Raw genomic sequence first — 14,971 nt, 5'->3', positions numbered from 1 at the left:
ATGGTCATTGTTTTGATTTGACCCAAATACATCACATTTTATTTATTATTTTATATTTTATGTTATGGTATGTTATTTTATGATTTCTTTTATATTATTTCATATATTATTTTGTATTTTATTTCATATTATTTTATTGTATATTATATTTTATTTTATTATATATATTTTTTTTATTAGTTTAGTTTAGTTTAGTTCCCTGCTCCATGTTTTTTTAAGCAGTCGTTGTTATACTTCATGCACAGAGCCGATCTGGTATTCAGCCAACAGACACACAGAGAAACATTCCTGCCAACATGAACAGCCATTATCCGCTCTGTTTTGGAAGGATTATAAATAACTTTTGGGCCCATGTTGTAAAATAGAGAAACTGAAATGTAAAGAGAACAAAGATCACAACATAATCCTTTCGGATCTTTCCAAATCTGGGGCCGGATTCACAAAACTGTTCTCAAGACGAAATATAAGTTCTTATAAGAAATATATTGTTCTTCAGATAAATGATAGGAAGCTCATAGGAATGTTCCTTCATAAGAGTTCTCAAATATTTTCTCAAGAACATATTCATTTTTTCATAAGAATAATATGACGCATGCTTAAGAAAAAAATGTAAGAACTGCCTTAAGATTTTTTTTTCGGGAATAAAACTTTTTTTTTTAAATGACAGTTTAAGAAAAAATACGGCAGTTAAGACGAATCTTTTTCTTAAGAATGTTTTGTGAATCCGTCCCCTGGATCTTAATTTAATCTCATTCAAAGATTATTGTGAGTAACTCTCTCCCATCAGTTCGGACATCTTTTAAAAACAAGTCGAGTGCATTTCAAACTGATGCAATAAAAAAGAAACGTTGATGTTTTATGGAAATATCAACCACAACTGTGTTGGCACGGTTATGCGTTTGTAAATCACAGAAAAACAGAACATGACACGAACTACACAACACAAAATATGTGAACATATAGAGATGAATGCTTTTCACAAGTTTTTAAAGTGTTAAGATTCTGCTCATAAGTATAGATTTTTGAGACTAAGTGCAAAACATAAATCACACATCAGATATTAGGCTGTTTTACATTTGTTCAAAACAAACACAACACACTAGAGACCTAAACCGTCTTCCTTTATGCCACATTAGGGAAATCCCGGCTTTGTTAGTCCTTTTGAACATCCAAAAACCCCCAAGATGTACAGAGATGGTCCCCATAAAGCACCCTGCCAACTGAAGAGCAAGTAACACATCCGGATTTATGACTGTTACATGACTGAAGCTTCTGAGGGCTATTTAAGAGGATTTATCACTGCCAAGAGCAATACTTTTATTGCTCAGACGTTTCTCTTTGACAGCTCAGGAGATTTGATGAAGTTCTCCGTTGTTTTATTAAGCATCAACTTCAGATGTTTCTCCTAAAATGAAGAAATAAAAAGGCAAAACACCTTTTGAAGTCCTAACAAAAACAACCTCTTTCAATGAACTTGAAAATACAGTTGTTATGTAGCTGGTGTTTGTTCCTGGCAGCCTCACAAGAACTGCTATTAAACTATTAAGCTGTGACATGTGTAGACAACACCCCCGATCAATTCATCAAAAACGCATTGACTGACATGTGACCGCTAGATTCTTTTTTGGACGCCACATGCTGGAAGACATCTGAGGCACGGCATGCACCGACTGAGCCGAAACTGCCACTGGCACAAGACGACGGCCAAATTTATTTCATTCACGCGCTTCATGCAGGAGGTGTCGCTTCTACTTTCGGTCAACACAAGTCACAAATGTTGATCTGAAATGGAACGGGATGAAGATTTTATCACAGCGACAGCAGCTAAATGTGGCATGTGTGTGTCTGATGCCGGGTCATGTGACAGAGTTACATAAGATGCACAAATCTGTCCTGGATTGTTGTTATCATTTTTATACTAATTCATGACCAATTTCTCCATTGTACATATATGACAGCACATATTTTTAAAGGCACAGTGAACCAAAAATGAAAATTCTTTCATCATTTACTCCAGTGGTCCTCAAATTTTTCAGATCAAGTCCCACCTTTAATACCACCTAATGACCACCACAGAAAATCACAGGAATAAACACTCAAATTAGTTAGAGCTGTGAACCTTTATCTTTACACCTCGTCTTCCAATTCTAATGTATTATTAATAATACAAACACTTTATTTACCAGCTGTTTTCAAACTAAAGAACCTTGTTTTGTTCATGTTTCTCAAGTTAGTCAGTAATAGTGAACACAAAACACTTTTCTGTAGTGCACTGTAAACATGGGGGATTTATTGACTTTGAGGGGACTTGCAGAAAAACTACAAACTTATGATAAAGACAAAAAAAGGCGCGAATTAAGCGGTTTGCACGAGTAAATTACATACAGTCAATGCAAAGACGCTTATATACGCGAAGTCGCGGCAGGCGATGCGAATGACGCGAATCGAATAACGAACTTTTCCCGCGAGTAATAAAGAGGGTGGAACGCGATTGTTCGCGTTTGGTGTGAACCCAGCATTTCACTTTACTGCAGCGGCTCTTGTCAAAGCGACGCGTCAAAAATACATCGCAACGCGCGCTTCATCGACGCGTGTTGAATTAGCGATAACAACAGCTTTAAACAGCGGTTCAAGTGCAGAAATACAAAGTAAACTTAATTTGCACGCAGCTCGTCGGAAGAGGGAGAGAGAGTCTCACAAGCGCCTGTCTGCTCCCGCTCTGTGTTTGAGTTCCATCGACCAATGATAAATACAAAATAATTCATTAAACTATTTTAAAATTGCACATAGAATGAGATGTATTCCGTATTTATCAATCATGTATTAAACATTTGAAATTGTATTTCAAACACGAAATGTAAATGACAGTAATATATAGAGTTTTCTATCGTGTCACGTACCACCGGGGTCTCTTCAACCCTCTTTATACTGAAACCCCAGAGAAACACTAAAGGACATTTCTGTTGCAGACCGAGTCTCAAACTGTCTTTATTTATTTTATTTTATTCTATTTCTTCTGTGCTTATGTAAGATATGCACACAGTGCTGCAAACATCACTCTATAAGAATAAATGTGTGTGTGCGTGTGCGTGCGTGCGCGCGCGTGTGTGTGTGTGTGTGTGTGTGTGTGTGTGTGTGTGTGTGTGCGTGCGTGCGTGCGTGTGCGTGTGTGTGCGTGTTTGAGAGAGGCCACACAGGGTTGCCAGGACATGCGCTCAAGGCATTTGATTAAGAAGTGAGTTGAAACATGCAGGGAAACCTGAAGAGTAACTGATCTGAAGCCAGTCTGAACCAGTTATCATGAGAAGCAGAGACAGGAGGGTGAAGGGAATACAAACACGAACAGGAGAGAAAAATGCTGACTCAGTGCAACATTCCTTGACAAGACCACAAACAAAACGTCTTCTTAAATCTCTCGGTGAGAATATCTCTGTGTGTCACATGAGCAGCCCTGCAGATTTACTCTTGAGATTCATGCAGCAGGTTTGGAATACTGGATTCTTACGGTAGAAGTGCGGTAAGTATGTGTGAGTCCTGGACACCAGTTCAGCTGTTTTGGGGGAGGTGAAGGTGACTGAGGTTAAAGGTCAAACTTGCAATAGGACTCTACATCCAAGCATGTGCCATATGCTGATGTATGTCACGTACCAGCTCTTTTTTCTCTCGTCTATATTTACCCACATGTCTTTTACATAACACCTTTACATACCCTTATCTACACCTATAGGATTTCTGATCAGCTTTCCTGTGGCTCAGTGGTTAGCGCGTGGCGCTAGCAACGCCAAGGTCATGGGTTGGATCCCAGGGGATTGCACATAGTCAGAAACAAATGTATAATGCAATGTCAGTCGCTTTGGATAAAAAATGTAAATGATCAACAAACCCTCAAAGCAGAAATCTTGTCTGACAAATCACAAAAACATCGAATTGTATTTGACTAACCCTCATGTCATTCCAAACCCGTATGAATTTCCTTCTTCACTTTTCTGTCATTTGGTGCATTAAATCTATACATTTTTATCAGTCCCTGGGAATCAAACCCATGGCTTTTGCGATCACAATGCAATGCTCTACCAACTGAGCTCCAAGAACTTGAGAGAACGAATACGGCGCTGAATACTGCGTGGAAATACTACTGTCACAGAAAAGCTGTCAAGCTCTTTTGCTAATCGTTTATCGGCGTCTTCTGGTTTATGACATGATCGTTCTAAACGTAATAAATAAAAATGAGAAATGTTAAATCAGACGTCAGGGAAGGTCGCAGCGTTTGGATTCTTGTAGGGTCATATTGTTTTGAAAGATCTATTTACAGAGAGAACACCCTGTGCTGCCAACAGCATAGTGCACACGTGTATATATTTGTTTATATATGTGTTTACACATGTGTTTTCGTTAGCAGACTAAAAAAATTCTGACAGTTTCCAGTGACTTGTTGCACCTAAAGTGTTCAAGTGCTCAGCTGTGATTCTATAAGTGCGCCACTTGTGGCAACAGTCGGATTATTATATTTGCAGAACTTGAACTGAGCCAGTTGAAAAATTGATGCAAGTCACTGGAACATTTTGAATTGTTTGCAATTGATGTATTATTTCTTGATAGGATGTGGTTTGAAGTATGCAAATGTACTGTTGAGTTGTCTGCACAAAAGGCAAACGCATTGCAAACGTATAACAAATGATCTAGAGAACTACAAACATCTCAGTCATTTTCCTGATCTGCAAGCTCGACTAGAACAAGCCATCGTATGAATAAAAGAAACGTCACAGCAAAATATTTCCTTTTACAATCCTAAGGCTATTGAATGAAAACAAGGTCAACATTTTGATGTGTTTCACATAATAGTATTTGCATATGCATTGTAATATTTATTTGTATGTTGTTATACGTTCAAGTGTAGAAAACAGAAAAGTAAATCAACTTCTCAGCATATTGAGGCAGAAGCAGGCCACAAAGAAACACAATTATTAATCTGCTGTTACAGCTTCCACAGCCTTTCCACATATATATTTGCATAAACATGGCTTTATATACATCCTTTAAAAAAAAATTGTATTGCAATCTGCGTGTGTTTTGCATATTGGTATTTGTACATCTTCATATTTTGTCCCTTTGTATACCTTCAAGCATAGCTTTACTTTTTGATGTAGAATTGTGACAAAATGTTACATGCTCTCTCATTTGTAAGTCGCTTTGAAGAATTAAATGTATCTGCTAAATGAATAAATGTAAATGGCATAGTTGCAGTAAGAGCAGACGTGCATGGCTTTAAAGAAAGGACAGAGATATACATGCAGACAAAGACTATCTGTATAATGTGACAGCAGGGTTCAGTTTCAGGAGAACATTGTGTTCTGTACATGTTGGTCCTACACGTACAGAAAATCGCGCAGCGCGATGGACGCGCGTCTTTAACAAGCGCTCTGTCGCCCCCTGCCGGTGAACACGCGAAAGGGTCGCTCTAAGCTTGTGTGCAAAATAGATTTTGCTCCTTAAATCAAACTGAAAACGCATGGATTTTAACAAATGTCAAAAATATATATATACATTTTAAAGATTTAAAAAGTTTGTTTCCTTTATCACAACATGTCTGAATGCCAAGACGACATGGTTCAGTAAACGTAATAATAAAGTTCACACAGATAAATTTGCTCCAAATGTGTTTATTTTGATTTAAACTGAAACCTTTGATTGTATAAGAGATTTAGTGGGTTTGATCTAAAATTAACATTCCAGATTGGACCCAACTGCAACATTCACATTTGGTGAATCACAAACAAAATTCATACCTGAATTAAAAGACTGAATCTACATAATAAGTAGTTAGCATTAATTCAATTAAGTAGTCAATTAGTAGACGATTCTTGATTCGCAAAATGTATCTCACACTTTCAGCTGTCAGGAATAGGCTAACGTGTTGAAAACTAAATGATTTGTAATGCAATAAAGCAACAAGGGTTTTAAAGTATGAAGTGATCACATCAGCATGAAGAACTCATGGAGAACAGAAGCATCTGTAAAACAGAATGCTGTTGGTGGGATTGTGTCGTCTGGACAACAGAAACGGGTGATCAGCATTGAAGATTTGTATACTTCTTGACAACACCAGTTGCCCCGACGCTTCTGTACCATCTTCATTGACTCCAACAAAAGATTTATGGATCACTTTAAAGCTAAAATACACGACAAGACTTTTGCTCAGATTTTCAGTCTGGACTTGTTGCAGAAAGTCTGTGCAAGTTTGCAGATTTGGTGTGTTTCTATCTGAAACTTTCAAAAGTCTGCAAGTGTATGAAGTCTACTTTTAAAAAAATCTGTTCAGATTTGAAAAATCTGAGATTATTGTTTATGTCAAAAACATCTTTAAGGACGGAAATGGTCACAAATGTTTAACCTTGAAAATCGGAAAGTTTCACACTGGTTTTACCTTGTGTCTGTTTATCCCAGTTGTTGATGTTGACTCGTCCACAGATCCCAGTCTGGCCTGATAGTGTCTGCGAGGCTCTAATGAATCAAGTGAACTGATAGTCACATTAGAGCTAGAGAACATTTACAGAATGAACATGTGTACACTGTAAAAAATGATTTGTTGTTTTTTGTTGTTTCAACTTAAAAAAAATAAGTTTCCTGGTTGCCTTAAAATTTTAAGTTAGTTCAACTTAAAAATATTAGTTCACTTAATGAATTTGTTGCAAACTCGTTGTGTTGACTAGTATTTTGAAGTTGAACTAACTTCATTTTTAAATCATTTAAAATCATTTTTTACAGTGTAAGAATGAATAAACCGCTCTTACATCAATAAAGTGGAATGATTTCTCTCCATAGAGACGAAGCCTCAACATACACGAGTCTTCTGGTTTGTTCAAATCACTGCTGGAATGAATCTCCTGCTGATGATAAGACTTCAGCTTACATCAACATCATCAAATCACATTGAGATCCATAAAAATCTACCACAGCCAGACGAATCATTTTAAAAAAACACCGAACACAGTTTGTGATATGAAACTCGTGAAGTTAATATCTCTGGACAGATGTCTTGGTCTGCTGCTGGACTGGTGATCCAGATCTTAAGACACAGAACCTGATGAGAGAATGAAGAAATCAATCATTCCAACTTCACTGTTTCAAACGTCCATTGTGAATACATCACTAACAATCCCTTTATACAAGCTTAAAATAATGACAGCTTTAAGAACTAATGATGTCAAGCCTTTTCTTTACACTCATGTGAACGAAAAAAGTTTAAAGTTCAATTGAACGTAAAACAGGCTTTTACCTTTTTGTTATTAAATGTATAACGTTATAATTTTCCCATAATACTCTAATCTTAAATTTGGATTTCTCTTTGAGAAACATTTTTGGACACCTATAATATCACGAGTTCTTCATGGTGGAGCAACAGTCTAAAGACAATTTTACCGAGCAAGTCAACAATCTATACTCAGCTGTCTGAATCATAACACATCCAGCGTGTGACATGATGTCAGTCAGTCGCACCCTCCAGTGCTGAGGTTTCTCACAGCGATACACAAGCTCATAAAAATCTGAACACACACACAAACAGACTTCTACAATTCCATCCCTTTTTTTCCATTTCTCCTCGTTCTCAACGTGACATCTGACCTGTAACATCTGCGCTTGTGTGTCAGCAGAGCAGAAGGGATGCTGAGAGGAGAGTACAAGACAGTCAATGAGCGGTCAAAATAGATTCAAGGGTGTTTAAAAATTACATTGTAAAACTTTGCTTTTATGTGGAAATGTGGCTAAACTGTATTTAAATCAATAAATGTGCAATATCTATGCTGAAGAGAGTCTCAACTGCATCAAGAGTAGCAGAGAAATGAAATGAAATCATTGGATTCACCTGGAATATTCAGCAGTATTGATGATGTTGTCGTTCTTATAAATAATGTCTGGCGCTCAACCAGCATCTATATAAATCCATCCAGTTTCCAAAACATTAGTTAATCTTATTAGATTATGCCATAAAACAGCATGTTAGATAAAGTTGATCTGTGAACATTCAAATGAAACGTCATAGCCTTCAGTCATTATCCAACCCTCTTTGCATATCAGTCGTCATTTCAAATAGAATTGACATGAAAAATTATAAACTCATCCATCTATGTAAATAATAAACTTGTCCTTATCGTTGAACAAGGACAAAAAAAAAACCCAAATAAAAAGACATGAGTTCTCTTGGGTGTAACTGTGTGGTTCGCATATTTATGTGTGCAGTCATAAAGTTGTCACCACCACGACTGGCAGCAAATATTTGTCATCAATGTGTTACAATGTGTTCAGTTTCTGCAAATATCATTTTATGTGGAAGCCAAAACGTTCAACACAGTAACAAAACCCCACAACTTTTATGAAAAGAGGCGTGTGGAGTCTTCTGCTTAATACTGAACCCTCTATGAATAGCACTGTTGACTGCGTTTGCCATGTTTGACTTTTGGACTCTGTGGGTGCTTACCATGACAAATATGTGTAAACCAATACAAAAAAAAATCATAATGTAAGCACATCTAGATTCTGTAGAAAAGATGCATGCGAGACAGTACAAACTAAAATCATTTTATATAAATTATCAATAAAATATTGATTTTCAATAGTTTGACATTATAGCTAGAACATAGAAGACTTATGGTTTGTGAATCGTGTTATGAGGATTCTTCTCCTAATTGTCAAGTTATTGTGAATTTAATTTTTAAAAATATAGATTTAAAGGGATCCCCGACTAGGAAGACTTGTATGCCTTAATAGGTTGTAATAGCCTCACACTACTAGCATTTGTCAAACGCATCAAATATTTTCATTTCTTGAAAAAAAAGACAAAATGTAATACTCATTTTAACCTAAGGAGGCTGCCGTTTTCTTTTTCGATTACGTTAGCGGTTTCACGCACAGGCAGCCAAACTGAAACAATTAATGCAGACAGTAATCAGTTTTTCTGTAGAAATAAGGTGCTGTAAAATAAAAATATGTAATGCTAATAATGCTAAAATAACAGAGAAAATAAAGACGATACTTGGTGTATTTTTAATCTATTTTGTCTATTTTAATCTTGTTGGTCAGAAACAATACAAACATATTAATAATCAAAAATCTTTGTGAATTTATACAAATCCAGATTTGGACTTTTTGATGTTAATGCTGTCTCTGTCTCAGTCATTATCTGACGGGAGCTGTTTAGCCTATACCTGACATTTGTGTGCTCTAATGCTGCGTTCACACCAAACACGAATTAAGTGATTAGTGCGAATAAATTACATAGAAATCAATGCAAAGACGTAAACAGACACAAACTTGCCCCGGGCAATGCGAAATTTGCGCGAAGAGCTCATTGACACCTACTGTTTAACACGTCCAGATGCATGAAGACATTTCACGTTGCGCAATGTTTTTTGTGTCACTCAAGCAAAAATAAAAAAACATTCCTGTGGGTAATGAAGAGCGAGAAACGCGATGCTTCGCATTTGGTGTGAACAATACTGATATATATTTACATCTACGGAAAACATTTGCCTCGCTGTAATGTCAAGAGAACGGGTTTAGGTTGCCACCATTTGACGTCAAGTACTTTGAAGCAAAACAAAATGGCGGCCCCCGAGTAAAAATATTTTTCAAAGTTTATGAACACTGTGATAGTTACACCGTTTTATTTAGCATTTATAAAGTCAATCCCATTGTGAATATATTGAGTCTCTCTCAGTTCCCTTTAAGAAAGAAATATATAATGCAAAGAACTAGATCCAGAAGAGTTTCAGACGAGATCTCGACAATGTCTTAAACTGAGCTCAGATTTGTCAAGTCTGAAATCAAAAGTCAATATAATTGAAGATAACACAATATAAAGTTGTCACATGGGAGTCGTTATTGGCTTTTTAATAGCAACTGATAGGCAGGGTTCTCATGATTATGGAAATCTTGTGAAAAATCAGTGAAGGATAAATTTTATACCTCTAAAATATTTTTATGGGCCAGATAGTGCTGTTTTATATCAAATGATTTAATGCAATCATAAAGGATCATGAAAACTGAAACAACTGAAAAGATGGGAACAACGTAAAAAACATGCGACAAACTGAAACACTGGATAGACCTATTCTTGACTCACTTACTCTAGAAAATAAAATATACAGGTATATAACAAAACTTCATCTGTGAACAAGTTTGAGTCAGATTGAGACGTTGAGACATTTTCTAAATGAATGGTTGGGTTTGTTTATATTTCACCCAACCAGCTTTTTTTCTGGATAAAAAGCACAATAACATTTTTTTACATTTCTCAACCGATGTAAATGTTGGAAACACAGCTCCCCATTGACCTGTAGGCTATGTCATTATAGCCCACATAATCCACTTCTATACTTTGTAGACCATCCGGGTATTTCTCGTCTACTGTTTTGTGCATACTGAGGTTTCGGACACACTACTCATGACTCATACTCATTTTCGCCTACTATATAGTATGGAAGAAGGCGATTTCGGACGCAGGGCATGTATGTCTGCGAGTATACTGATTAAAAGAACAATGAACATGTCAGGAAGACAAGAAGCTTAATCGCCATCTAGTGGTGGATGTGTGTAACACGCGATGCAGAATTACTGCTTAATCCGAAAAATAAATCAAATATATCAGTGCTTACTAGTTAAAACAATATGAAATATTTATACTAATATTGAATATATACTAATATACTATATTATATATAATATACTATTAATATATACTAATATACTATACTATATATATTATAGTATAATATACTAATATTTATACTAATATACTAATATTTCCACCCTCAACATTCCTTCTCCTTTAAAAACGCTTTTATTTACATTTTACGAATACTTTTTGCGTTTTGAAAGTTGCTTCAAGGAATCTTGTACGCATTTCTACAAAAGATGGTGAGAAGTTTTTCCAGAACAATTTAATTGATCTTTTTTAACACAGGAAAAGCACAAGCAAAAATAAACACTCTTTTAGGAACAGAATGACACAGCTCATGGAGAGCAAAAGCGTCCATAAAACAGAATGCTCTTGGTGGGATTGTGTCGAATGAAGAACAGGAACGGATGATCAGCGTTAAAAAACAGAGGAATCATTACACTTCTGGTCATTATAACGGCCGCAGTAGCCGCCGCTGCTTCTGTTCCTTCTTCATTGACTTCAACGAAAGATTTATGAATCACTTTAGACAGAACCAGATCGTCGCTGGCGGACATGCCCGAGAAGTTTGCCTTCCCCACATCAAAAGCATCCACCATTCCCAGGCTCTCCAGAAGACTCTTCATGTCGTACGTTTCCTCCAGCTTGAATTTGGGCAGAGATATCTGAACCTCTTGTACGCTCATGTTGTCGGGTTTGGTCCAGTCCGTGAGCTTCTCATAGGTCAGTGTTTTCTCCAGCTGGATAAGAGAATCAAGTTAGTGTCTGTCGATTTGCGAATGATCATTTTTGAACGAGCAAACTCCTGTCTCACCTTCTGAAGGCCAGTGGTGTCGTCCTCAATCTCATTTGGAAGGACGATCAGCATACTCAGATTCTTCCCGACATACGGCAGCTCCAGGATCTGACTGTTCACCTCTGGGATGAAGGTCAGAGGAAACTTTGACTTCTGGTTCATCATCTTCACCTTCTTCGTTTCATTCTGCCAATCATCAATGAGAACATGTTATAATCCCTCGTATCTCATAATATTGAACTTGATATAAAGAACACAAGAAGAACATGTAATGTCACCTTGCTAAGTCTAAACTGCTGCTCAACAGTGGCTTCCTTTAAGAATTTTTTCTCCCAGTTGCCCTTGAAGTAGATGGCGTTCACCAAGACCAAACGCGTCATATTATCGAGGACCCCGGGTTTCAGCAAATCCTTGATCTTTCCTGATAAAAGTACATAAGTTAAAGCCAATTCAAGACACTTACACAGCACAATTGAAGAATTCACCCTGGTTTTACCTTGCGTCGTCTTCTCCACCCACTTGTTGACGTTGACTCGTGCCGCTTCTGCGTTTTGTTTAAAGTCCACAGGCTCCAGTCTGGCCTGGTAGTATTTTTGCGAGTCGCTAATGAATTTCTAGAACAAAAATCATTTGAGGCGAAAGTCACGTTAGAGCTAAGAACATGTCCAGAATTGATTTGAGTGAATGAATCAACCGCTCTCACGTCAATAAACTGGTAGGATTTCTCTCCGTAGAGACGATTGGCAAGACTCAACATATATGGGACTCCTGGTTTGTTCAACTCACTCATGAGCTTGCTGAAGCTGGAATGAATAAGATCTTCACTTTTGCTTCCGGGTTTTGGCTGAGCAGGAAATTTCGACTTGAGAGTAACAACATAAAAACACAGTGATACAAAACAGATCTCACCTAGCTTCCACAGTAAATACAAACAAAACAACACAATGATCACAACACAAAATCTTCACATTCAGCTACATATTTGTAAGCATATCTTTGCCTTCAAAACACACACATACACTTTCTCTTTGTATGTTTACGAGAACCAGAAACATGAGGTTATTATATATGAATATATATATACAGTATATATATATATGAACCTTGAGGAAGTCAGGTATCAGTGATTTCTGGGTCTGTTGCATCATTGGCGGTTGAGATTGACCCTTGCTGCTGACGGCTGTCTGGGGTTTCGGGCTCGGCTGTTGAGCTGATGGTCCAGGCGTTGCGCCGTCAGCTTTAACAAGTTTGTTAAGACACAGAACCTAAAGCAGAATTGGTGGAAAAATAAATAACTACAACTTATATACAAATATAACAAAACAGAATAGAATTGAATGTAAAAGTTGTTTCATAATAGAGAGCTCGAGATTCAACTCAAATATAATAGAAATGAGACATAAGGTGATGAGGATTTTTTTATTTTTCAGCTAGCTGTGACCACCTGCATGTAAACACTTCAGATTTAAGACATTAAGGGCTTGTCCACACCGGGACGATAATCGCGCCTTGGCGACGTAGCAGGCTTCAAATGACACCTCCGGAGGACGCAGCATTCCGAAACGAGACGCAGCGCCACCTTGTGTACCGGGGTGTATGTCAGGGAGTGAATTTGCACGTTCACTCGGCTCATCGGCCGTGAAAATCATTTGGGTATGAACGCCGAAAACCGCTGGCGATAAGCGCGTGCGATTATCGTACCGGTGTGGACAGGCCTTTAGACTGCAGAATTAGGGATTTCAGTTTGCACGCTTTACTAAAACCATAACATGACCCAACCCAAGTTGCGTCTGAACATGCACAAACTTTATTCAAACATTACCTCATGGTCAATAACAGGCAAATACTGCACTGACACGTTTGTAAGGTTTGCTTGTTTGTGGGGCTCATATCATGAGAGGATTGTTCATTATGTTTAAGGAAAGAGAATTTATTGTGCTTTGGAAGCATACGGTAAAGACTTTTTATTAAAACTAAGCTGCAAAACAATTCGTTCTAAAAACTTGCCATTAAACGCAATCAAACATTAAATATGTCCACAATATCAGTTGTCATCTACACCTATTCCTGTTCCAAACCCCGGCCCACCCAGTCACGGTTACATAATGAAGAGAAATCAAGCTGTACTACTATTCTAAGCAAGAAAAGATTCTTGTCACGCCCAACAATTCTGCACGTTAAAGAAAGAAAGCCGGACTACATGACATCACCTGTAACATCTGAGCTTGCGTGTTTCCTTTGGCACCGAGTGACACCATAGCCAGAGCGGAAGAGATGCTGAGAGGAGAGTAGAAGACATTCGTTCCTTTTCCCTTCTCACCGATCTTCTTGAACAGATTGAGAGAGAATTCTGTGTTTGCTGCAGACAAGGACTCCATTTTCACAACCTGAGCGAAGAAAAAGAGAGATTAATCATACAAAAACGATTCACTGCAAATAACCAATAGATGCATATAAGTTCAGTAGAAAAATAAACAAAAAATGTATTTTGGTACGAAATAAAATCACAGTGTCAATTTAGTCTCACATTATAGTTACTGTTAGACATATCTTTGCAGAAATATGTTACTTCTATTAGCTGTATTACAATCAATAAATGATATTACATTACGAAACAGTGTCAAATGTAGCCAAGAGATGAATGAAACAAAAGCTTTACCTATAAAATACTCTGAAGTTCTCCTGTGTGTCACAACTGAATGAAATGTTTTGGGTTGGTGTTGTTTTAAAGAATGACGCCTCGCCCTGAAACGCCCAACCTCGTGAAAGAGGAATGTTGACGTATGACAACGGGAAAACTGATTCATGCAGGGCCGTGCACAGACATTTTGAGGGGCAGTGCCCGGAACAAAAAAAAGGGCACTAAGGGTCGGGGCAGGAGAAGACAGCACACGCTCTTAGAAATGTCACACTGTGGCACTCAGTAAATATGTAAATCTATATTTCATGTTGTACTATGTTAAGGTACAACTCTTTTAAAACATTTATAGTAGCCAATACAGCATTTTCACAAAAATGGTGATTTGTTGAAATTTCAAACATTTTTCAACATTGTTTGCGGGTGCAAAAGTGATATTTACATTTATGCATTTGGTAGACGCATTTATCCAACGTGACTTACATTGCATTATACTGTGCATTTGTTTCGGAGCACGTGCAATCCCTTGGACCGAACCCATGACCTTGGCGTTGCTAGCGCCACGCTCTAACCACTGAGCCACAGGAAATATTATCATGCATTAACATTAACAAATGATTCAATGGCTTTCACACGCTCTCCTGCTATCGGGGCTCCTATTAATATGGTCTTAACAAAATGTTATTTATATGATATATGTTATAGATTACTGGTTTCAACTAAGAAAATAGATGATGGGAAATACTGCACAGGAGTTACAGTGTGACAAACCGTCAGCTTTGTGAAGGCATTTTCTAGAAAGTGTTCCAATAACTGCACATTTGGTGTTCTTTATATCCAGGGCTGAGGAGTAACCAAATAC

At 37.4% G+C, this 14,971-nt stretch overlaps 1 protein-coding gene across 1 annotated transcript; it reads right to left on the bottom strand.

Annotated features, from left to right (window-relative positions):
* Window positions 1–10,919: 10,919 nt before the first annotated feature.
* Window positions 10,920–14,238, bottom strand: LOC130557865 (leukocyte elastase inhibitor-like). Its single transcript, XM_057339970.1, has 8 exons — window positions 14,131–14,238; window positions 13,682–13,858; window positions 12,575–12,736; window positions 12,175–12,333; window positions 11,968–12,085; window positions 11,750–11,892; window positions 11,490–11,657; window positions 10,920–11,415 (listed from the first exon to the last, which is right to left on the bottom strand). The coding sequence occupies exons 2-8, from the start codon at window positions 13,847–13,849 to the stop codon at window positions 11,011–11,013; spliced, it is 1,323 nt and encodes a 440-aa protein (XP_057195953.1). The 5' UTR covers window positions 13,850–13,858; window positions 14,131–14,238; the 3' UTR covers window positions 10,920–11,010.
* Window positions 14,239–14,971: the final 733 nt, after the last annotated feature.

The sequence above is a fragment of the Triplophysa rosa genome, linkage group LG8 (genome assembly GCF_024868665.1).
Source record: "Triplophysa rosa linkage group LG8, Trosa_1v2, whole genome shotgun sequence".
NCBI classification, from domain to species: Eukaryota; Metazoa; Chordata; class Actinopteri; order Cypriniformes; family Nemacheilidae; genus Triplophysa; species Triplophysa rosa.
Note: the sequence above shows the minus strand (reverse complement) of the source record. Positions and strands in the feature narration are given on the sequence as shown.

Excerpts from the sequence above, each read along its gene's own strand:
- LOC130557865 (XM_057339970.1), bottom strand. The coding sequence starts at position 13,849 with ATGGAGTCCTTGTCTGCAGCAAACACAGAATTCTCTCTCAATCTGTTC. Across the intron at positions 12,086-12,174 it reads AATCCTACCAGTTTATTGAC|AAATTCATTAGCGACTCGCA; the intron begins GTGAGAGCGGTT and ends TTTTTGTTCTAG. Across the intron at positions 11,893-11,967 it reads GGTGGAGAAGACGACGCAAG|GAAAGATCAAGGATTTGCTG; the intron begins GTAAAACCAGGG and ends TACTTTTATCAG.